The sequence below is a fragment of the Sparus aurata genome, chromosome 24, assembly GCF_900880675.1.
Source record: "Sparus aurata chromosome 24, fSpaAur1.1, whole genome shotgun sequence".
Classification (NCBI taxonomy): domain Eukaryota; kingdom Metazoa; phylum Chordata; class Actinopteri; order Spariformes; family Sparidae; genus Sparus; species Sparus aurata.
The window spans coordinates 5,993,996-6,019,315 of record NC_044210.1 but is presented as its reverse complement, the minus strand read 5'-3'; the positions used below and the strand labels follow the sequence as shown (position 1 = coordinate 6,019,315).

The 25,320-nt window shown below is 40.6% G+C and overlaps 2 protein-coding genes across 19 annotated transcripts in view; one reads left to right on the top strand and one right to left on the bottom strand.

Moving 5' to 3' along the window:
• The window catches only part of LOC115577157 (peripheral plasma membrane protein CASK-like), a 48,934-nt gene extending 25,585 nt beyond the window's left edge, over positions 1–23,349 (bottom strand). For 10 of the 18 annotated variants that reach the window (XM_030410016.1, XM_030410022.1, XM_030410026.1 and 7 more), the window contains exons 1-5: positions 22,044–23,347; positions 9,457–9,569; positions 4,940–5,045; positions 3,769–3,846; positions 3,578–3,650 (exon numbers count right to left, since the gene is read on the bottom strand). In XM_030410016.1, the coding sequence (XP_030265876.1) occupies positions 3,578–3,650; positions 3,769–3,846; positions 4,940–5,045; positions 9,457–9,569; positions 22,044–22,108 (435 nt within the window). In that variant the 5' untranslated portion in view covers positions 22,109–23,347. Of the gene's footprint in view, positions 1–3,577; positions 3,651–3,768; positions 3,847–4,939; positions 5,046–9,456; positions 9,570–22,043 lie in introns of all 18 variants that reach the window. The other 8 variants (XM_030410014.1, XM_030410020.1, XM_030410025.1 and 5 more) reach the window with 1 other exon arrangement.
• gpr34a (G protein-coupled receptor 34a) lies at positions 109–2,942 on the top strand. The gene is made up of 2 exons (XM_030410034.1): positions 109–683; positions 1,166–2,942. The coding sequence occupies exon 2, from the start codon at positions 1,192–1,194 to the stop codon at positions 2,494–2,496; it is 1,305 nt and encodes a 434-aa protein (XP_030265894.1). The 5' UTR covers positions 109–683; positions 1,166–1,191; the 3' UTR covers positions 2,497–2,942.
• Positions 23,350–25,320: the final 1,971 nt, after the last annotated feature.

The window sequence follows — 25,320 nt, the reverse complement described above, 5'->3', positions numbered from 1 at the left end:
CTCTAAGAGGAATAAATTCTTGCACCATATTCTTGCAAATTTAAGTAATTGTAATTAGACTGATGGGATAGTGCAGGAGAAGCACTGAGTGGACCTGCATAACAGATGAAGATAACGAATACGGTGAAAATGTGGGTGTTTGTGGTGGGCTCACTTCCTGTAATTTTATGTGCACTTTTCTCGTAACAGGGGGCGTGGAGGATGTTGACTGAGGCGGTGCACAATCGAAGAGATGCAGTGATAGGGAGAGAGAGAGAGAGAGAAAACAAGAGGCAGAGACAAGAGGACAGGCAGACAAGAGTCCAAGAGAGTACAAAAAAATATAGAAAGAGAGGACAAGGACTTCTAGAACGAAAGAGTGAATGCAAGCTGAGAGCTGCAAGGAGGACGGGGAGGAGCAGGCACTCTGAAAAGGATGTGAGAAGAAAGAGAAGAGAAGAGGAGACCGCACGATTTATGACTCATTCAAGGACTGGAGGGAAAGGCAAAGACAGCAAAAGTGTTCAAGACAAGGACTGTAGTTGTATAATACATCATTACATATGTAACTTAAGTTTTTAAACAAATTGCTGTTTCATGGAGGAAAAACACACACCGGACTGCTGCACTCTCACACCTCTCTGCACATTCCCAGACTTTTAAACTGCAGCTGTGCTCAATCTCCCACGGAAGGAATATTGATGGTGAGTGTTCCGCCTTAATCCAAACATCTGTGTGTAGCAGTCAGAGAGTGACTTTGCAAGAGTGTCCACACATGAGCATGCACTCACGCTGCCTGGCTTTATTGTAATACCATGGAACTGGACTTTATGCGTTAAATAGGCACAAAGAATTATGTTAGTCATGTCTCAAGCTCCCAGTAAAAACTAAACCTGTAAGCTACAGAAAACAGACTATGTACCTTCTGGAGCTTCTCTTTGTAGGGTGCTCTACCTTTTTCACGGCATTACCCGAATTACTATAATTTTCATTCCACACTGAGTATTACATGTGTGACCTTTTAAACTACAACCCACATATTACTCATCTGTCTTTGCCTTAGTCATAAAATACACAAGTGCAGTTTTACAGTCTGGGCATTTTAGTTGTTTGAAGTCTGTCTGCTTTTTTATTGTCTCTGGGAGAAACAATGAACTGACTCAACTTTTTTTCCCTTCATTCTCAGAGCCTGATGATTAACCGTCAGACACGATGACCACTTCATCTTCTGCCTCTTATTTAACCTTTGCTCCACCAGCCTCTGCATCATCTAACTCCTCAATTCCCATCCCTACTACATCTCTTGCCATTTCCATGTCATCCTTCGTCTCTGCCACCTCCCTCCCCCCTCCCTACTCTCCTTTCTCCATCTCCACCTCCACCTCTACATCAAACCAGACTCAGCCGTGTCCGTTTAATGACCCTCCCCTCCGTGTGCCACTCGCAGTCCTATACTCCCTGTTCTTCATCTTTGGGCTCCTGGGTAACCTCTTCGCCCTGTGGGTATTCCTGTTTCTACATAAAAGCCGTAACTCGGTGCGGGTCTTCCTCATCAACTGTGCTGTGGCTGATCTGGTCCTGCTGGCATGTTTGCCTTTCAGGGTTTTCTACCATGTTAATGGAAATAAATGGGTGCTGGGATCTGTGGCCTGCAAGATTGTTGGGAATCTGTTCTACATGAACATGTACATAAGCATAACATTGCTTGGACTCATCAGCTTGGACAGATACTTGAGGATCAACGGGAAAGGCAGAGCTAGGAGAGGCATGAGGATGACGCTGTGGGGGCACAGCCGGCCATGGAGCTGGGTAGCATGCAGCGCTCTGTGGGGTCTGTCACTGGTGGCGCTGGTGCCCATGATCGCAATGGCAGAAGACACAGAGAGCAGTGACACATGTTTCCAGTATAAGCAGCGTAACAGCAAAGCTACAGGGAAAGCCTACTTTAATGCAGTGCTGGTGGCGTTGTTCTGGCTCGTCTTCACTATGCTGATGGTCTCCTATGCAAAGATCGCTTTGCAGTTGTTGAGGGTGTCAAGGGACAAGCCTGACCTTCCCAACGCACAGAGATATAAACGGACCGCCAAGAAGTCCTTCTTTGTTCTCTTCCTGTTCACTGTCTGCTTTGGGCCCTACCATGCCTTCCGACCCGTCTACATCTCAACCCAGCTCAGCGGTACAGAACCTTGTGACTACTTGCAACGAGTGGATCGCACCAATGAGGTGATGCTTTTATTCTCTGCCTTCAATAGCTGTTTGGATCCTGTCATGTACTTCCTGTTATCTGGCTCAGTTCGCAAAACCGCCTTCAAAGCATTGGGACACCACTTTGGCAACCGGCTTCTCTTCCTAAACGACGCAACATCTAACAGCTCAACTATAGAGTTCAGACGACCATCTGTGCCTATGGCCTTACCCAACACTCCCTCAGTCACCCCTAGAACAAGTATCTGTGTCATCAACTCCACCTTGCACCGCACAGGACTAACTACGGTTCCACCCGCAAGCCAACAGTGATGACAAATAATGTAAGCCTGAAGACTGGTGTAATAAATATTTGACATTTCTAACACAGGACAATTCTCTGTTAAACAAACTGAGCATTTCTAAACCATCCGTCTACCATTACAAAAAATAATTGTGTTTTGTTTAAATACTTGACTGTTTTTACTGTGTTAGCTTCTGAACATTAGTGCTTAGTGGGAATCATTGTTTTATTTCTAGTCAAATGTGAGTGTGAAAAAAAGTCTGAAGTGATGCAGTCCAGTAACTACTGTGACTGCAGCTTTTCTAAGAATATATGCCCTGTATTTCCCATCAGAGAGTGCTACAATGTTTCTAAAAGAAGTGTGTGTAATGTGTTTGTAATAATGGCTTGAGTATCTGATGAAATATGTTAAATACATTTTACCCTCTTTTGATGTCTATTTTGATGAAAAAAGATGCTTTGACAGACAAAAATGCATATTGTTTCTGTCAAATTAACTTGGTCTGAAGTCTTCCTAGACTCTAATGTCTTGAATGTGTTACAAAAAACTACCCATCTGTTGTTAGCAAACACAAACAACAGCAGTAATGTGCAACTACTGTTTAACCCCAGTTTGACCCAGCAGCACACACAGCTATTAGTTTAAACTCTGAAAACAAGGCTGTGTTGATCCCTCTGGGGACTGGTGTGTGGATCAAAGGCCTGGTTCAGTACTGCTCCATCTGGTGTAGTTTGTCACCTGTGTTGGCTGGCTAATCCTGTTGGAATCACTGTTTGATGTTAATCTGACTATAAGAACACTTAAAGGACTTGCAGAGGGAGCATTTCACACGCGAGTCAACTCAGCATGACGCACTGGCTTGCAAACTAGAGGGGCTTTCGGGTTCTTACACTGAATTTGTGTTTCCGCTAAAATCCACACGAGAAGTGTGTAAATAGCAGCGTCCCCACAAAACATATAGATAACCATCTTTGTACGGTTACAGAGAAATTTCACATGAGAAGTTGTGGAACAACGCATTTTAATTATGGTTTTAGGCCTCAGTTAACTTGTGTACGCTAAGTGACACATTTGGTGATTTCAGTGGGACACACAGGAGAGATTCTCACCTTTACATCGCGGTGAATCACATTGTTGTCATGGCAGTACCGAAGTGCCTCCAAAATCTGCCTCATGTAGTGGCTGGATGGACAGAAAGCCGACACAGTCAATTGGGAGATCATTTAGGGCATCAACAAACTTGTTGATTATTTTGAGCTTTGTCAATGTTTAAAATGTTCTGTCTCAGACTGTATCCTACCTGGCCACTGCTTCGCTGTACACAAACCCAGCATCAGCTCTCTTCACAATTTCAAAACACAGGTCGGCTCCATCCATACTGAGAACAGTGAGAGAAAGAGGAAGAGAAGATCAGGGCTTAAGATAACAGTTAACAAGAGAGAAGAGGAACTCTGCATAAATCTACATCCATCAGGGAGCAGTTTTATGACCTGCTGTCACTTGCATAAACACAGAGGCACTACATTTTCATTATAGCACTTCTTAGCCAGAACAATCAATGAGGAACCTTTTAGGAAGATACAGTTTTATAGCACAGAATCCACACAAAGAAAAACTAATTAAGGTGCAAAGTTGATTAAGGAAAATATATTTAAAACAAAGGCCAACGGGAGGGGGAGAGGCAAAGAGCCGTTTCTCCAACAACTCTTCTGGATGTTAACCACCAATGGTCAGAGTACATCATTTTCTTTATTATTATCATTATTATTGTTATTGTGCAATTAAGGATGGCTGCAATCTAATAAGATCTGCAGGATTCAGATAAGATATACATGATTCTGTCAGTAGTTGCCATAAGGCCTTTGACTTGACAGGACTTATCAACCAATCAATTTATTTTATTCCAGACTAAAATTTTAAAAAATTATTTCCATCAAGCTCCCACTAAAAATGCATTTTTATAGATTCATATAGGGCTATATATAATATATATGCATATATATCCCAGTATTTATCTTTTTGAAAATACATTCTTTAACACTGTCTTTATTCATTCCTCTCCAACTGAACATTATCACTTGATACACAGACCTACATTTTAGATTTTGTAAACCAGAATCATATCTTCTTACTGAGCCTTACCACCGTACTCATCACCTTTATTATGTTTCTGTCCTAACAGGTCTGTAACCACTAAAATGAGTGGGCTGGTAGTGTTACAGATAAAGTGCGAAATTACCAGCAGCAACCACCTGCCAACTGCTATTAAATTTAGTCTGTGGCTTTGAGATTTGTCCACTTCACGGTACTTTAGCAAGCCACCACATGCACACATGTACCTATGTGGGACTAACGGGCAGCTATGGTGGCGGATATGACAGGCGTTTCCTGTCCTGGTTAAGACCATAGTAAAAAGGACAAAAAATCAAACCGTACTAGGGTTTGAAATACATTGCTGCAGACAGACTCACAATTCAAAGACCATGTAGAGCATGCCATCAGAGCTGTAGGTCTCCAGCAGCTCCACGATGTGGGGGTGTTTCAGCATGTGGCAGATACTGGCCTCTCGCTTCAGATCTATCAGGTAAGACAGGGTACAATAAGACATTGTTCACATCCCACAATTAGCATTCCAGCATGATTATAGTTCAGCAGCAGGTTGTGAGGAGAGTTAATTCAATTTTATCTGAATTTGATAATAATTCAGGTTATTTCCTATCTTTTCATGGCTAGAGAGAAAAACTTTGGTTTATCGTTCTATCATTAACCAGATGTAACAACAACATGAGTCCATGCTACAGTTACAGGGAACTTAATCCACTAATTGGAAGAGGATATGAACTGAACTGAAGAAAAACGTCTAAGCCACCAAACTAATTTTCCATTCACAATGTACTCAAATGTGCTCTGCCTTCTCATTGGCTGAAGAAACTTACATACTGTAAAATCCTAATTTATCCACTGCACACTGAAACAATCTAACTGATTTATCCTTTTAATTTCTCCGTGCCAATATAGGAAGCTCACAATGACATTTCATCGTGAGCTTCCTCCTTTGGCTCTTTCAAGGAAATGAGCAGCATTAGTCATTCCAGTGTTGTGCTCTGAATCTCCCTGTAGCAATATTTGTCATTTTCAAACCACTTACTTCACTTTAGATGTATATGCTTTTAAATGTCAGCACTGAGGAACTGATGTGCCATTGTGCTATTTACCCCAAGCATTATATACAGACCTACAAACAGAAAAGGTGGGAAGTTCTAATAACATTTTCTAAGGCTTAAAAAGCTTTCATGACGATATTGAGGCACAAAATAGTGTTAGAGACTTAACTGTGGAACCACATCCATAACAAATGCAGTCTTAACAGAATCAGAATTGTCATCTTATTTTTCCATTCATATTTTCATTGAAAGGTGGAACATATTATGATGAAAATGCAACAAACAAATACAAATAATATAGACATAATTTAGAAAACATCAGAGGACCTTTGGGTGAGGAAGAAAGACAGCTACTCTGCTGAGATGCTATTTAAACTTGGTTGGTGCTTTGGTAAATCATTTTGAGTCCCTTGGTGACAAGTTAAGGAGATGAAAAGAGAAGCAGACGTCCCCAGCACGCCACCCTCCTACTTTCACATCTCAACCAACCTGCAGCACTTTAATTTCACCACCAGAGGGGGTTACATAGCATTTCATTTGCAGACACAGGGATTCCATTCTTTATAGACACTGAGCAAACAAAGTGATGGTTTTTTTTTTCACATGCTGTTTCACATGTTTGCACTCATTAACATCATCCCCTCTCATTATCATCACATCCAGATCCACACTGCAAATACATCTACACCATGACTCTGTGGCATTTCTCGTCTTTTCAAAGCTTCAATAAAAAGAGACAAAAATGATGGGAATACACTGATGAGACAAGTGGACGTTCTCTCTTTTCAAAGAAAAGGAAATGCTCAATATTGAACAGGGTGACCAACAACTGGCAAGACAAACCACAGACACAGCCTGCTGACAGACATAATGTACTGTTGTTGAGCTCCTCACTCCATAAAAACCTCATTTACACACTCCACTCCCCATGTGCGAGTCTACTGATCTGTGTGTGTGTGTGTGTGTGTGTGTGTGTGTGTGTGTGTTAGTGTGTGCTCGCTCATTGTGTCGTGACAGACCAGTATCATTATGCAACAGAGAGAAATGATGCTGTGTCCCCACTACAGAGGCCCCATTCTACTGTTCCTTTGCTTTCATTAATTCTCTCCTCTCCTCTTTACACTTGTCCTCGGCCTGTCTCATTGAGTATCTATTCTTTAACCTAACAATGCTGCCCAGTGTCCGAACTCAGACAGAGGGAGGCAGCCAGAGGCCTGGGAAGACTCTGAATGAAAGCAATGAAATTCACTGGGCATACTCAAAATCAATTCTTACATCCAAGACCATGTTAAATAATTTCATTCAGTTAGAGGGTCAGTTTGAGCAAAATTCTTTCATCTTCATGGCTTATAGGAATCACACTGAAAAGTCAAAAATGCTTGGTCATACATGCATTGATTTTAGTTTGTCTAGGGTTCTGATATGTATCTTGGCTAAACGTACAATACACATCTCACTAATAATAATGCAAATTGCATAAATTTTTTCTCTGATATTCAATACCCATAGAGCTTTAATGTTGATTAAAAATGCTCACTGGTTCACACTCTATATTAATCTTTATTATATTCTACAAGTCCAGACACTCATTTACTCTGTTCAATACTCCCAAACTCTTAATTACACCATTTGTCATTGTTCCCTTACAGCATACACACATACACACAGAGACATATATTCATAGTTAACTCTGAATGCTTGTTACGCAGCTTGTAGCTGTTCTGTCTCCTTTTCACTTACATTTATGCTGACACAGATTCTTTCTTAATAAGCGAAGGTATGCAGTCTCAGGAAACCACTCTCCAAATCTGGCTGCACTCCAGTTCTCTACCTCGACAATTTGAGTGGGCCCCTGCTTATTTCTTAAAAATGTACTTTGTTCCAGCCTGTGGTGAAACTTGCAGTATTCCTCTCTGATCTGCACATGAACAGAAACTTAATACTGAGCATATTCAATGTCAGTACCATTTTAGAATTATATTTTTTAAATATTCCAAATCTGCCATATTCGTACCATGAGAAACATGACAATTCAATATGAATTAACAATACTGTCTGGGATACAGACTGATTGCTTGATAAAAAAAAATGTCACTTGTCCATCAATTAAGCGCAATATGACCACTCTCACAGTGTTGACAACACACTAATCCCTTATGACAGTAAAAAAAATGTTGTAGAGCTGAAACGACATGATTTAAAACTTACCAATCAGCCTGTTGTCAGAAAACTGATCAGCAAAATTTTAATTGAGTAAAATAACTAATTAACTGTCAGCAAAAGCAAAAATATCAAAATGTCACTGGTTACAGCCTACTTAAGGATGTGTTGCTTTTCTCCATTTATTACCATTACAGACTGGTTTTGGACTGCCCTCACTCTAGATCTAGAAACATGTGTCAGGCATTTTGTCATTATTTTCTGACATTTTGGAGTAAATCAATAAATACAAATGTATAATTAACAGACTAATCAATAATACAAATAATCTTTATTCGTAGCTCTAAATATTTGCTAGGGAGTGTAAAAAAAATGCTCCAAAGTGTGCTGCTGTGATGAACATCTTTCATAGACTCTATAAGAACTACATTTCCACAGCTAAAACACCAGCAAAAAGAAAAATATTTTGACAATTGACATGGATGAATGGTTGCAGCAGGCAGAAGAGAATAAACACGTGGCTTATTCAAGTTGTGCATTAAATTTTTTAATCAAGTTGTGTATTTGTGGTTTATCTGTAAAAGAGCATTAGGCCCTGAAACCTTTCAGATTCCCATAAAGAGAAAAGGCACACATTTTTACAATGATACGAACAGACTAGAAAAGCAGAGAGCTTTTCAGTTTTTACAAAGCATAACAATACATTATTATTGTTAATTTCTATGGTAGGAATGCATCCAAAATAATCATAAGCTCTAACCCATTACATATTTGAAGACTTCCACATCCTTCCAGACTTTTCTGTCATCACATATATTGTGGGCAAGCTTTATTTTACCAGGCCTTGTGCTACTGACCAAAGGCGGATTATGCCAAACCGTTTAAAATTTCCGCGGTGAGAAATACTTTTCAGATTCATTCAACTTTTCAGGAAAATACATTTAGTCTCAGTATAGTAATAACATAATGACACTCACAATTATGTGGAATAATGACTTTGTTTTGGGAAACACGGTTATAAATCTATACTTGTCCGTTTCTCCTCCCTTGGGTCATTTCCTTGTCTTGCTGTTATTGGCTACCAGACTAATCTCTGACTGGGGCATCACAGATGGCACATGGTGAATGCCAACATTAGCACCAACACCCGCGCACACACCCGCACACACGCACACACACGCACACACGCACACACACACACAATCCTTCTTGCCACCTCTCTCTTACACAAACACACACATAGGCCTCAGCATGACAAAGCACAAATACACATGGTGAGAGATTGCATGTTTCTATATCTTGCTCAGACTCACCACAACAACCTAATCAACACACACAAAGATCCATTCAAACACAAACAGGCAACAAATGTGGTTCCAACAGATTACTCATACTGGTGTAGCATGTGTGACATTATGCCTCATTTATTTGTGTGCGAGAATGCCATTGTACACTGTGTGTGTTTGATATCTGGCCAAACAGTCGGCTATTTGCAGATTATTCCCAACATTTGTTTTGACACACAAGGAGAACGAGGTGGGATGGTTGCATTCAAGCAGAGCATGGATTGATACATTTCTCAAATATGTCAATAAATCTGTTCAAAAGAAACACTCAGATTGAACTGCAGCCACAGTCTGAACCAGGGCTGCGGTCTTTCTCACCTTCTGTGCTGAGGCCAGGGCTGGAGGTGAAGCTGGCCACATCGACGATCTTTACAGCAAACTGCTGGCCTGTGTCCCTGTTAATGCAGCGCCTCACCACACTGAAGGGACCCCTGCAACACACACACACACATCCTGAGTTAGTCACAGACGCCGACAAAAAACACATACACAAATCTGGAACATGATTTTTCAGAGGAAAATGCCTCGATTCAGCTGGCACATACACACTTAGTGCATTGGGCAGACATAGAGCCATTTTTGAGAACAGGCATCATAGCCTCTATACTCGTGCCAATGGGAATTATAGAGTAGTGGCGTGCAGCACAGCTGTAAAAGCTAAAATAAAAGCTTTATTATAGAGACCTGAGCAAGGGTGGCCTGCCCTACAAGGTTATTTCAGGGAAAATGAGGTGCCAGATATTGTAAGGTTGTGTGCCCTGACAGAATGCAGCTAACATGCAGAAGCTATAAAGCATGTCTTTTCAGTTATTGGATGCAAGTAATTCTCAAGAAATTGCATTAAAGGGGGGGGTGGAACATGCAAGTCCAGATATGACATAATCCAGACACTCCACTTAAAGTTTATGTCATGTTTGAGACTTCCCATACATTATTTTGCGTTTGTTTTTTAACATGAGAATCATCTCTGGTTCAGTGAGACAATTCCCAGTAATCAAAACGCCTTCCACTATTTTTAAAGCCCACACAGGGCACATGATATTAGATATGACTGACACTGTTCTGCCTTATATTCTTGACTGAGATAATAGCCTAACAGGTGTAATCCCATAAAATGTTTTTGGATTAGTGAAACACATTTTCGGGCTTGTGGACAAGATGCTGATGTTGAAATATTGTTATCCATGAGGTGAAGTCAACCAGCAGAGGACAATGCCAAAAGTGTCAGTCATTTGATCATCTCAGTGTTTCCCATTCATATACCCTAGGTTTTAACCAATTTGTCAATTTGTTTTATTTTTTTATTACAGTCTTGTCATAATTTTAAAAGTGGGTTATGACAGCTGTTGTTTTTGTGGTGGGCTGTGAAACGTTGATTTAAAAAAACCCCAAATAATCAGAACTTCAGTGAGAGACTGTCGTTTAATGTATCAAACATATCAAATGTTTCAAACGTCATAAAAGACCAAACTAAGACCATATGGTCCCATTGTGCATGCAAGCAGGTGAGGGTGGAGAGAATACTAGGAAGACACCATAGCCTGTTTTTTGAAGTATTGAAACTACATGCTCAGATTGCTCAATTAGACTTTAAATCTCAACATGGTACATGGTAAAATCTCAACATCCCTCACACTCTCATATCGTCATTGATTCGTTGCAAGCTAATTGACTTACAGACTAAACAGTCATTAGGTTAATCATTACTAGACTACCTATGGATTAACACACTGGTTTGCTGTTGGTTGATGCAACCCTGATCCTTCCTATGAGGATTTGCACAGTCGAAGCCACACGAAGTAACACTACTCGCATGAACACACAGGTCAGGCCCATGTAGAACCTATAATGCCTTGTACGTCATTAATCTTCCTGATGTATATGATAATTCTTTCTCGTTATGCAAAAGCACAAGGTATGAGATTAAATGAGAAAAAGGTGGCATGAGGAGACACTGAAAGTCGAGATGTTTGCACATTTTCTGTCTGCTAGCCCACTGACAGTAGAGACACGTACACACTAACGTGCACATGCACACACACGCACACACATACACACACACAAACACACCCCTGCCGTGCTACAGCTGTCTCAACATCTCCCAGGTCTACAATCCTCAGAGGCAGAACCAATGCTGCTCGAGACATACACACATATATAAACACACACACACAAACAATATAACTTATTTTGCTAAAAGGAAAGTCGTGTTCATTAACAGGCGATGGTTTAACTGAATCAGCAAACTTGCCTAACGATGTGAGAATCGAATCAAACCAACAGTAAAAGCTCTCCAGTTAAAGCGACTGGGCATGTTGTGAGAATGGGAGCTGCAGCTGATTTGCGCTAACATTTGTCTCTCACGTCTGCTGTAATGTTTAGCCCATACAAACAAACAAACACGGGCAGCGTGCTCACGTTCTGGAGAGAGCTGTAAAGCCCAGCACACTCCCCTAAAGAGTACACAGGAATCCTGCTGATGATCCGACAACCCTGCTGACCTTTGCCCTCCTGAGATGATGAGCTGTAGCAGCTGTATTTGCGATTAAAAAGAAACCCTCAGAGGTGTGGGGTGCTTCCTGAGATGGAGCGACACCCCCATTGCAGCCCTACAACGGCCCCACATCTGTGTTTGACTAGTGAAGGTTTGGAGAGTAAGGTTCAGAGGCTGCACCCACAGGGACAGAATTGATGCAGTGAGGCTAAGGCCATCTTGGCACTGACCTAATGTGTGTCAATAAAACTCATTATCACCATTAAGCAATGAGGTGGGGTACGGTGGACCTGCCAGATTTTATGCATCAACCCCATTTGTAATCTTGGCTGTCAATTCAAGGGAGCTGCATGGAGAATCAATTTCCCGAACTGGGGCTGTTTACAATAGTATTGTCTTACAAGTGAAAGGGGGTTGGGGGTGCCATTTCATTTAATAAATTAGAATACAATTCATCTTATCATAAATAAATAAATGACCATTCGCCCATGTGCCGTATCTACTTTACAAACACGCTAAAAGAGCAAGTAAGTGTGAGAGAGAGAGAGAGAAAGAGAAAGAGAGAGAGAGAGAGAGAGAGAGAGAGAGAGGAGAGAGAGAGAGAGAGAGAGAGAGAGAGAGAGAGGAGAGAGAGAGAGAGAGAGAGAGTTAGGAAGTGGAGAGGCTGCATGCCGTACTGACATCACTGCAGCTGTGCTGAGTGGGCTCATACAAAACGCCCACACATGGCTCACATCCGACAGCGGCAGTCATCAAACATTAGCCCAAAGTGGCAATCTTTACAGACTGCTCCTTGGCTCGTTGAGACTCTGTGCTCTATGGAAATCAAGGGCTGGATGTTAGGTGCATTTTCAACATCTATGCTGGCTGCAAGCCAAATTTCCTCTCAGGTTTTCTCATTTCCAAATAGGGACAGGGCACATCTGTAGCTGTAACTCAACATCACCAGTACTGCTCTCATGAGAGAAACCGTCTTTGCTGAAAGCAGCATTTTGCTCTTGTGCTGGAGCAATCATCTAGCATAATTCGCTCTGTTAGTTTTTCCCAAATATTGGGAGGGGGTTGTTTGTTCACCTGCAAGATACAGAAACAATTTATATGAGATTCCCAAATAGGCAAACAATTGGGGTTGCTCCTGGCTTCTAATCTCAAACCAAGTTAACTGCACCTTTTTCTGGTCTCTCATCCTTCACATTATCATCACATACAGTGATGAGACTACACCGGTCATTTTCTCCACACCATCTTTTTAATTATTTTACGAAAAGTTTACATTTAGCGAACCACACTACGGACATGGAACACTACTAGCCCTGTTTGTCACAATAATTAAGTTATCACACGCATGTTATTCACTTCAATACATGTACATGACATTGATCACTTTTTGACCACAAGACTTACACTTGCACACATTTTAATTCCAACGTCTGAACACATACAAATAAAATTTTATTGCTCTTTGAAAAGGTGTGCTTTGATTATTGTGCTATTATATTACTATGTCAGTGGCCTAATATTGACAATATTACAATTATCACAATTACCTCTGAGAAGATATATTGTACAGCAAACTATGACTATACAACACCATAATGACTAACACAGTGGTATAAATATATAGTGGCTGAAAATGGGTGTAAAGTTATTTTCTTCTGTGAGCATTTAATTTAGTGTTTTTCAATCCTGCTACTGGGGGCCCCCTAGGCTGCATGTCGTAGACATCTCCCTGCTCCAACACACCTGATTCAAATGATCAGCTCGTCATCAAGCTCTGCTGAAGCCTGATAACGACCCATTCATTTGAACCAGGTGTCTGGAGTCTGGAAACAACGTGGGCAAAAACAGGGCAACGAGGGCAGTGATATGATCTCATAGGGCCTTGGTGTTGTCTATACAGGGCTGTCAACTGTCTATTTATAAATTTAGATGAAGGCCTTTGCTTTGAAAAAGAAGAAAATCAGATAAAAAGAGATTCCAACAGAAGGCATCTAGGATAAGTGCTGTTTGCCCTGCTGCCTAAACTGAGCTCAAGTGCAAAGCTGTCAATTTAACAAGTTCAACAAAGTTCAGTGCTGCTCAACTGGAGTCTGTGAATCTCTAAGCAACAATAATCTAGAGTGCTTCTGCTTCCTTATGCAAATTAGAGAATCAACCCTTTGAATATTAGCGGGGAAATTAGTATTCCAGTTGCAAAGTGAAATTTAGAGCAGAGATACCCTCCGGAGGTTCTAAAGCTTTGGAAGAAAATCCTTTCCTCTAAATAAGCCAGAAAAAAGGACCCAGGTTTGTTCAACCACCCTGTCGAGTCTGGCCTAGTCCGAAAGAAAGCCTCAACTTTACACTATCCATTCACAACTATTGATCTGCCGTGTGTGGGGAGCTCAGACGGGGATATTCTGTACATGGACAGAAAATATAAAAAGAAAAACAGGAACTGCTTAATCATTGTACTATAGGCAGGGCTTTAAAAACACAGTCTCCTAAGCACCGCAATCTGGCACAGATATCATAGTAAACATATTTTACTGTTCCAAGCCAAAGACGACCTGAAAATAACCTGACAACATTACTTTTTAATGACATAAACATTCCTCTCTCTTGACATCCGCCTCTAGAAAACAGATGGGAAGATGACACATTCAATAATGTGATACTTTATTGATCCCAGCAGGAGTTCAGTGTCTTGCTTCAGGAAACCTCAGCTGAGTGGATGCATGCCAAGCTGGGGGCTTGAACCTTTGGTTTTCCAGCTGAACAACAGTCTCTCCAATCCAATTTACATAAATGAGCCAACTGAATACTAGAAAGATGTCTTCGTGTGCAAGCCAAAATAGCAAAAACATCAAATATGGTCAAATCACTACGGAGATGAATGTTTAAAACTCTGACACAATATCTACAAAAGGTCTATATTAATGGTTCACAAAGACAGGATTTACTGCCTGGTATTGCAAGGAATTGTCTTAAAATGTGTACACAGATGTGATATCACCTTAAAATATTATCACCATAATTCAGGGCATTTCTGCGCTAACGATATTCTTGAAGATATGAGGAAATTATTCAAAAGTATTTTTGGTTTAGAACTCACAATAGCTGCTGAGCTCTCCTCACACTCAACCAGGTGCTTCTGCCTGAAGTGGTCATGTGATTTTGTTGCCCCCTTTTGTTGTTAGTCTTCTTGCACTTCTTACACTGTGTCCTAACTGCATGCGAAGTGGGCGTCCGTGACATAATCAGCTTGATTTCATTGTTTCCTATTGGAGTGTTCTAACTCTATCTCTACCTGCTGTTGGTTATATTGTATATCATGTCCACGAGAGAAACATCTACATATCACAGTACATGTACTTGACTTGACTCTTTTACTTGAGTGGTTAAGTCTCCAATCTGATATCCAGCGCAGCTGGTTAACGCAATATAACAGAATGTATATTCAAAGGATTCAGTATGTTAAATATGCAACACCGTGTTCTTACAGCATGCAAGCATGCAAAATTGCATCATTAATGAATTAATTACTTAATTAACATTCATTTAACTTTCACTCTAAGCCATGCTATTGTTGCTGTGTGTAACAGTGTGACATCATTGAATCAGTTGGACTATTGCCATTATGTTATAATTTTTTTTTTCTATCTTATTGAAAATAATCCAGTATCATCATGAAAAATATGTAATGGCACACCCCTGTGCAGATGTATCCAATAAACCGACAACTCTTTGAAAGGACTCATGGATTAATCAAAAAAGAAAAAAATCTCACACCCTTAAAATGTATTGATACAACTAGAACAATACTCTTCACATTTCCATGTTTAAATTAAAATGCACTGCTACAATTATATTGTGAGGACAAGATGTTGACAAACATCTGACTAATCAGTGAACATGATGAGAGCTATATCAAACTGAAAGGCTAATAGTAAATATTTCTTGAGTAACTGTGCCTCATCTAATATGCTTGTTGAACCAGAAAAATACATAAGCCACAGCTAACACCAATAAAAAAATACTTTCCTGCAGCAAAGCATGTGATGTAAGATTTCTATGCTAAAGGTTTGGTAAGAAAACTTTCATTAAACCACAAAAAACTATAAAACAATCAATGAAAATTTGAGATTTAAATGCATTGCAGATTTTAATGTCCAAGCAATTTAATTATCCAGCCCAGAATAAGCCAGAGGACTGATCACTTCATTGGGTTAGAGTGAGTCGCACATCCCAATATTCTTGGCTCTAATGAGCACCCCAGGGCTGAAATAAAGAGCACTGTGACTGCAACAGTGCTTCTCAACAACCTAAGTCCTATTCAAACAGAATCATTACAGACAGAAATGGATTTAAATTGCTTCAGTGCTTTGCCAACACTTCAACTAGAGCTGAAATCTCAAATACAAGCCGCTGCTAGTGCAACATGTTCACATCAAATCATCTTCATCACATATTTAACATGTAAACTACAAACAATGAGCATATAATGAATAGGGCCTGCACAGCCAACGCCTGTTCAATAGATTGTGTCATCTTTCACCACAGTTAATCCAGTCAGGAGTTAAATTGACACCTGACCTATCTGATCTTCCTCTATTGAGATAAGGCTAGTATTACCACAGGGGAGTTGAATGAACGTATGCATACATGAGCTGTAAAATCAGTGTGCCTCTTTATAGCAATGCTACATAGACATATGCAGCTCTTGCAGTTGCCATGCAACTATACGCCTTGATGAATCAGGGGTCCAAGTTCATATATTTTTGACTTTTTGTTATTTGGCTCTCAGTTCTGAAACTTACCAAGCTCTCAGTGATGCCAGCAATGCAAAAGCAAATATTTCCGGTAAAAATAATGAGAAGAACAAGGCGGCAGTGAAAGGAGAGAATCCCAGTGGACAATGAGCCTATCCAGGTACATATAAACGCATTCACATAGTGCCCTAAACACAGTCTAAACTCAAAGTTGTTTTCCATCTTGGAGACTGTTTATATCTTGAAAAAGACGACACTATAAAAAGGTGAATAAGATGAAATTGCATAAATTTACACAAGAAAAAATCTCAAAATGAAATTACTAACCGTCTTTCAGTAGAAATCACACAAAACATGGCTCTCCTTACAATCCCACTTTAGAGGAGATTATTACTGGACAGTGATGGCTTCCTCAGTGCTCTCAATCCCACCCACAGAGGCTGCTCCTCTACGACACAAGCCGATCAGGGACAATAATAGACGACTTCTCCAAGCAACAATAGAAGTCTGAAGGAGGGACGGACTGGATAATAGGGTTTATGTGGAAGTTTGAAAGGAGCTGAGGTCAAAGGTTAGCCAGAGACAAGCGAGTAGACAACAGCCCCACGTTCAGCCAATAATGCAAGACAATCACAATGACAACTCTGACATTGCAAGGCAGGAACTAAATGAAAAGCTTATCACAATAAACATATTAGCAATTTTTACTCATTTTACCCACTGATAACTATAGTATTTTTAGAGAGATGTCCCAATGGCATTTTATCCCTCCTGATTCTGATACCTGAACTTGTTTATAAGTCAATACTAATTAGATACCAGTAGGTTAAAATGGCTTCAGCAGGTTTCCTGTCACCCAATGGAAACGCAAAAGGCCAACTGTAAATTTGATGGTATTTGAAGTTACACAAGTTGCTTGTTGGTCATGGTAACTGGCTACTTCTGCTGAAAACAATCTGTTATGTTGCATAAAGGTGTACAAGGCATGATGGGAATTACCTGGGTCTGCACAATAATGTATGTAATCAAATCATAGAGATTATTGCAGATATTGCAATTCAATATGATACACAATTAGTTTGAATTGTGATTTGTGCATCACAGTTTTCATTTTTACTGAAAAAACTATTACTATCTTGATAATGTTATGGGTCTGTAGCAACCAAACGTGTTATTTCACATCTGGAGTATCTCTGCAGCAATACAGTACTTTACAGGGTTACCTCCAGTGAACTGCAGCCCTAAGGTGACCCCCCATCTGGCCTCAACCTTGAGAATTTCAAGAATATTGTTTCTTAAATAATGGTTAATAATGTGCTGATGACGGATCAGATAATGTGGAATTTCAACTGTGAGAGAGTGTAGCACCCAGCCAATCTACAGCAGGCTCACGCTAGGCTAATGCTCAAAAACACAAACGGTTGCAAGCTTGTTTTGATTTAATGACTTAAAAATTAGCCTACCTTTACAAATATATTTTTACTTTTTCTGTTGCTATTTCTGCTCTGTCACTTAAAATACTTACAACAAAGGAGACTGACTGACCCACACACACTGCAACTTAAACAACTTAAACAAAATCTGAGATGAAGAGAGTAAATCTCAGCTCACTCTGTTTCTGTCTACGTTTCCCTGGAGCTGACAACACAGTATAGCTCTCCCCCTCGTTTTATTATTATCAAACACTATTAACTTTGCTTTCAAACTAATTAAATAATGCAGTTAACTTTTTTAAATAAAATGGCAGAGCGCCATTTTTCTTATTTGCCAGTAATATTCAATATTGTATTTCAGTGGACTTAGGACACTTGTGAATGGTTTGACACACAATATACTGAAGCAGAAGATTACAAATAGTGCCCCTTTTTCTATTAATTCAATTGGTTTTGAATAGAGATTCTGAAGCAAATAGTCATGCAAGTCTTGTGATTGTATTGAACTGTTAGATAAGTGTATCATTCCAGTTCTAACTATTAAGATGTTTACTGAACCACAGTTAGAGTGGATAGAAAATTCATCAGCAAACCATATGTTGGTTAAGCCTGCACCGGGCCTCCATCAAATATTACACCAAGCATCCACTATGACCTGCATGAAAAGATATTTGCTACCAAGATTGATAACCTTCTGGGGAAACGCTGGTTCATTACACTTCACTATAATGCTGTTTTATTACACCTTTTAACTTCATCAAATGGTTCAGCCTTAGGTTTGGGGCTAATAAATTACATAGTATCAGATCAACGCATGCTCTTGTGTACTAACCGATATCTTATCCAGCATTTTAGGTTTTATCAGAAACATTCCTTCCATTCATTACTGGAATTGGTATCGTTCCTAGTGTTATTCAATTAATGTGTCCTGATCAGACACTGATGACTGTATCTGATCAAGACAGTGTGCCAGTTCTTTCTTTTTTTTTTTATTCGCCTACAAATTATTTGTGTTGGTTGGACATTTCTGAACTAACATATGTCTCATTCATTCAGAAAAAGTTAGACAGATAAACTTCCTGAATTTCATTTAAGGTGGAATAACAAACAAAAACAAAAGTAATGAACGCCTGAAGGAGGTCTTTGAGGAAATAGATCTGCCAATCCAGTTAACCCAATGAATGGACAAATTATGATCCTGCCTTCAATCCATTCTGTGCACAGATAAACCATGCTATCCCATTATGTGCCAAAATAGCCTTGCTTCTGTCACAAAACATACCAGGACTACAAAGTAGGCCCACAAATACGATCTAACCAGAAAAGATAATGTGGAATAAGGTTTTTATGGTAGGTTCCTGAGGCTACAAAGCATTTTCATTTGAAATTTTTAATTAACGGCCTGAGGTTTCTGCTGTCTGCCATGTTGTCCACTACCTACAGTAGTGCTGACAGTGAAACATGAGGTTAAAAACTAAGTGGGAGATGGCAGAGTGCTGCAGTCAATGTCTGCCGGCATTATTTATATCCTTAGCCTCAGGGCCATCCCATTCCCAACTCCACTTGTCTCCATTGATCTGCCTCTGTCTCCCTTCCCCTCCCACCCCAGAGGCCGAGGAAAAACGATCCTCCCCTTCTTCCTGCAACACATCCCAAGACACCAGGACTCAACTCACTTGATCCATCAACTGCGGTTTCACAAAAGAACTGGCAGGATAAGGGGGATTTTCTGGTCTTTTCTTTTGACATAATTGTGGCATTTTGCTTCTTTACTGAAGCTTACAATTAGCTCCAGACTATTTTCCCTCGTGCATTACTGTTCTACAGACATGTGGGAACTGTGTGACCATACTAGTGTTGTCAGATTACTGACATTTCTAACTTTGATTTAGCAAATATTGACATTTGATACTATTGGAAAAACTGGAAAAAAAAAAAAAAAAACAACTTTGAGGGCAACTAGACCATGTCCCACACAGCTACTCAGTGCAAGTATATGTAAATACTGCATTTTTCAGCTTGGGCTGGTACGAAACTGGTGGATGTTACTACATTTTGGCTATAAAAGTATTTGTGGTCCCACATGCAGACTACACATGGGTTGATAACTGATGAAAAGAAAACATGTGAATGCTACGTTGGCATCTATTGGACAGCTTATATGTAAACTCTGCTCATTTGACAGCTGAGGTGGATCATACATGATATCAAAAAAACAAAAAAACAATTCAAATGTTGTTGACCCCCTGACGTCAAGCATAGCATACTTTTTAATCTATCATTCACAATGTCCAGTTGATTTAAAACAATCATCCCACTTTCCTGTATTTACCAACCCCATTTAATTTGTATTTTCACATTAAACCATACAAGACTTACATGGTTTGCACTGTTTCTGCAGTCCTTGTATCGGTTTATGGGACTCCAAGGTAGTGGTCCTGGGCCCACCATCAATTAGTAACCAAGGCATCAGGAAGTCTCAGCATAAAGCACAGGGCCTGAGGGTCTGACAGAGTGTGTCTCTCTTCCCTAGAACAAACTTAATGGAGCCTCAGACCTCCAGTGAGTGAAGCTTGCAGGGGGAGGGGACTGACTGGTTGCTCGGGACTGTGATGGGCCTGTCAGCCTTTCTGCCTCACTTCCAGTAGGACAGAGGAGCCATCTCTGACCACACAGAAGTAGCATGTATGCTGGGACAATTTTCAATTTTCATGGTACTTTGGTTCTTTGTATCTCATGGTTTATTTGTGCCTTGGCCAGTTTCCTCTTTTACATGAAGTAACTACAACTAAAATGTATTTTCTTTGTTGATTAATCTGTCAAATATTAGAAATAAATTAGTTGTTTGGTCTATAAACAATCAGAAAATTGGGAAAAAATGTAATGTGTGTTAGATAAAGCCCAAGATGACGTCAACCAAAAAATATATCATTTTACTGTCATAGACAAGCAATGAAAACAGGAATCTTTTAATTAAAGTACTCAAACTAATTATTAGATTAATACGATGGTTGACAATTAATCAATTAATCTTTGCAGCTCTACATGGCACCTTGATCTTGTGAATGTTATTGTTTCAACATGTCTTTGCCAGTCTCCTGGTTTATGACATATTTATGAGGCATGATATTTATATATAATAGCTATCATGTTTTGATCATGTTCTGGATAAATCGATTAGTCGTTTAGTCTATAGAATGTCAGAAAATGAAAAAAATCCAGTGTTTCCTAAAATGTCATACTTTGACAACAAAGCAAAGTTATACAGTTTACTGTTAACTGTAAGAAACCAGAAAATATTCACATTTAAAAGCTGAAAAAAAATGTATTTTACTTAAAGATATCAAACCTATTATAATAGCTGGCGATTAGTCCTAATTCAAATAGTTAAGGACTTATTACACATTGTAGCTCTAATATAACCAACACATGGTAGTATCAAAAAGCTAAAGAGTGTTTGACTGTATGTAGGTGTGACTTCTTTCAAACAGGGGATTAGGAAAATCCTGTCTGCAAACACAAGATGTGCAGCCAGGGGAATCTTCCACATGTCCTGTGTTTCAAACCCAGACTGACAGTCTGTCAGCTATGAATGAGAATTATTTTCTCCACCACCTCCCAATACATGAAAAAAAAGAGTAGGAATATGGTTGAATGTTGGAATTTTCCAACCACATGATATTTTTAAACAAGGTGGAAGGACACTGAGATCTGTACTACTCCAGCTGTAATCACAGACGTTAAGGTCTAACACATGTTCCAACTCAGTCATGTAAGCTCACTGTCCTGCATGGTGGTCAGGGTGTCAGGTACAGTGCGAGTCTTGATATATTTTCTTCACAGCAGCCATTTTGACATGAAATAGTCAGTTAACACAGGTGTTACTCATTACTCTGTAGTTAGATCAGAATCTCCATTAGTGACGTGAGTAACACCTGTGTTTACCTATATCATGTCAAAATGGCTCCTGTAAAAAAGCTCTACATATAAAGAAATGATGTGCTTGTTATAAAAACCCCATGTAAAAGTTAAATGGTTGGGAACTCTGAGGGGCGTCCTCAGCTCACCCACCCGCCCAGTGAACTAACGTTATACCATTGACAAGCCTAAACATGAGAATAAGTGCCCTGTCAAACTGAGGATGCCACTTTGAGTGGCTGGGGGAGAGGATAACGTTACTGTAAAACACACGTCACAGAAAAGCATACATGAGAATTGGCTACTTACTTCCCGATCACCTCGCATAGCTCGTAGACATCCTCGAACAGCACGTCGTCGTCCGCCATGGTCATTCAGGTAAATGAGGATGCTCTCCTCGAGATATCCCACCCACACGGGTTTTAAGAAGAATCAATGATAACGTATCTTTTCGCCCTATGTGGTTACGATTGTGCGAGACTGCACACTGCTGCCGATTTCAACCCCCCGAATGTCAGTGACAGGAAAAAAACAGTGGTCACTCAAAGAGTCCAAGTTAGCCGGCTAGCCACATTAGCTGGCGTCCAAGGCTGTCACTCCGCGGCCCCACCTTCACTTGAGCTAGTCTCCCGGTAGGCTGGCTAGCCAGCGAGCTAGCTAAATAGTAACGACAGACCAGACCCCAGGGCGTGGAGATTTCCTCACTCGTTTGCAGAAAAACAACCCCCTTTGCATGCCTCGGGTTTGAATCTTACTGTTGGGTACTGCCAGACACAGGACTCCCCTCAGCAGCATCCGCGGACGCTTCCCTCACCGACCAAGATGCTCCCTTCGCCGCAAGCTAACGGGGCTCTCGAAAATGGTTGGCTAGCTGGGTTAATGTGAGCTAGCTGTCGATGGAATAAGCGGTTGGCTCGCGCCGTTATTGCGCTGTGCACACCCAGTGTATCACAGATGGCTTATCCCAGCGAAAACGTAATGTGACCGGGCTGCGATATGCTTCAGCTTCCCGTGCCCGATTGGAAGACCTTCGCGTGCATGTCGACGACTACGCTGCTGCATACACCGTCTGTGCTTGTGGATATCTGAAATAATATCGTATTTCCAACACCGCCGACCCTCCGTCCGCCGTTGCTCCAGTTCCTGCGCTGGCTTAGATGCTGGCTGGCTTTGACTGGCTGCTCCTCCGACTTCCAGAAATGCCAGGCTCCTCCCTCTATCGTCCAGGAAACTGGTCCGACCAGAGCCGAAATGGCCCGGGAGATTGGGCTCAGATTTGTATATGCATTCGAGTCGCTCGAGCCAAGATGGCGCACGGCGGCGGTCCGATTTAGGTGCAGTTTCCTAATCTCCTCCAACGGTTGCATCCAGTGGATCCCGCGCAAGCGTCGACCATCAAAACCCCATCATCTTACGTCACCCTTTCCCCTTCTTATCCCCATCCTTTTAATATGCAGTTTATCCCCCTGTAAATGGTCTCCTCTGACAGTAATAACGTATTTCCCACATACTGACTGTCAGCAGTACGATTAAACTGATGTATTTTCTCACCTAGATTATAAAAAGGGGAGACTGCAATTTCCAGTGATTCCCAAATTCCCATGGGTCCTTAGGGAGGTTCCTCAGCAAAATGACGGACAGCCTAGTGTCTGAATACATTTGACGACGGGGTATTAGTGACACAGGTGATTATGGTGTTGTGATCTTCAACTCTACCTACCGGGATTTACATGATTATCCAGCAAATCTGAAGCCCTTTTTTTTTTTTTTCATCAGATGGCTAGCATTTTGGCCGGAGGCTCTGGAGGACCGTCTTGGAGGAGATTAGTGTGTATTAATGTCAGGATTAAGTTGATTTGCTTTCATGTAATCGTTCTGCAGGTGCAGGTGGCAGATGCAGGGACGCAGGTGGAATTTTTTCCTCAGGTGTGGGAAGGAGGCAAGGCCTGAGATGTGTGAGTGACGCCCCCTGGAGGTGATGTAAGGAGCCCTGCACGTCTCGCTGCTCCATTTTGAGCATCCCCAAATAAAGTGCATTGCATTTTAATGAGGAATACCTGACAGAGGTCAAAGTTTAAACCGAGAGGATACGATATGGAATAATACCACTTTGTAATAGAAAAAATGATCTAAGGTGAATTATACACATAATAAACTAAAATCTGTCTAGATATGTTCTTTGTAAGCAATGTTACCACAGGATTCACCGTATTTACAATAATCATTTACCGTTATTTTCATAAAGTGGCCAAAACTATTTGCCTGTTTACTAGGGGAATTGTGCTTTTCAATTATGTACAAACTCACAAAATATAGCTATTGTAAACAATTGTGATGATGGTACGGTTAAATTTAAGGTTTTAAGGTTGTGATCCAATGAAAACCCTGCTAAGTGACTGTCCTGGACCAAAGTAAACTACCAATTTTAACAGAACAGCATTGGATATTGAGGATTTATCAGCCAGACCTTTTTCCAGAGGCCATCAGAGATTCTAAAAAAAAGAAGAGGAAGAAAAAGTTTGTGCCAGGAGATTTGCAATACCACAAGGCAATACAAGCTCCCTCAAGCAGAAAGGTGAACTCATCCATACAGACAGGGATAAACAAAGACATCTGGCTCCACTAGAGAGCGCTGTCCTCCTATGGCACCCTCTGCAGTTTCCATGGTGCTGCATCCCTTCTGCTCACACATCATCCGCGAGCTTCCACCATTGGTTGAAGCCCACCAGCAGCTACCGATAACCCGATTGGCTGTTGATGTGGTCATCATACTGTATGTATGGCAGTGTACGTGCTATTGAACAGTCCTCCATTCAATACACAGATGCTTGCAAAACATATAAATGCATATGCACAAGCGCATACACAATGGGTTTACAGGATGAAATGAAAAGACAGACTAGAAACAGTAAACATGGAGGACAATATATGCTAAAAAAGGAGAGAGCGACGAGATGAATAGAAAGAAAATGGGAAGCAGCATACATGGGAGAAAAAAAATGAAAAAGCACAGTTTCCATGGTAACAGGGAGGGGAACGGTTTTGGTGGTTGCTTGTGAATCTGGCAGCGAGTGAAACATTCGCTGCACTGATACAAAAACACACACTTGCTTTTGTCACTTCGGAGGACATTGCATTGACACACATCAGCTCCCCATAGAAGAGCCTAACCTTACACACCTAACTGCACAGCTAACCTGACACTTAACTGAAAAATGTAATGTCTATCCCATGAGGTGCAGATTTCTGTCCTGGAAGGTGAGTTCACATAACGAGAACAATGCAGGTACACATACACATATGCACACTCCTGTATCTCTGCTCATTTTATAAATGTGTATATGTACGTCCTCCAATTTTGCCTTGCTATTTGGAATCTGTCCTATTGGTAAAACTATATTCTTTGCTGTTCTGCCATGAAATAATTCCAGACTGATAAAGCTTTATCAACAGTTAATCTAATATACGATGCTCAACTATAAATTCACTCATTCTCTGTTCTCCTGAGAATTAATCTGAAGTAGGTGATAACTGGCATCACCCCAGGAAGACACAAAGAAAAATGGAGGGGAGCGGTTTAAAGCAG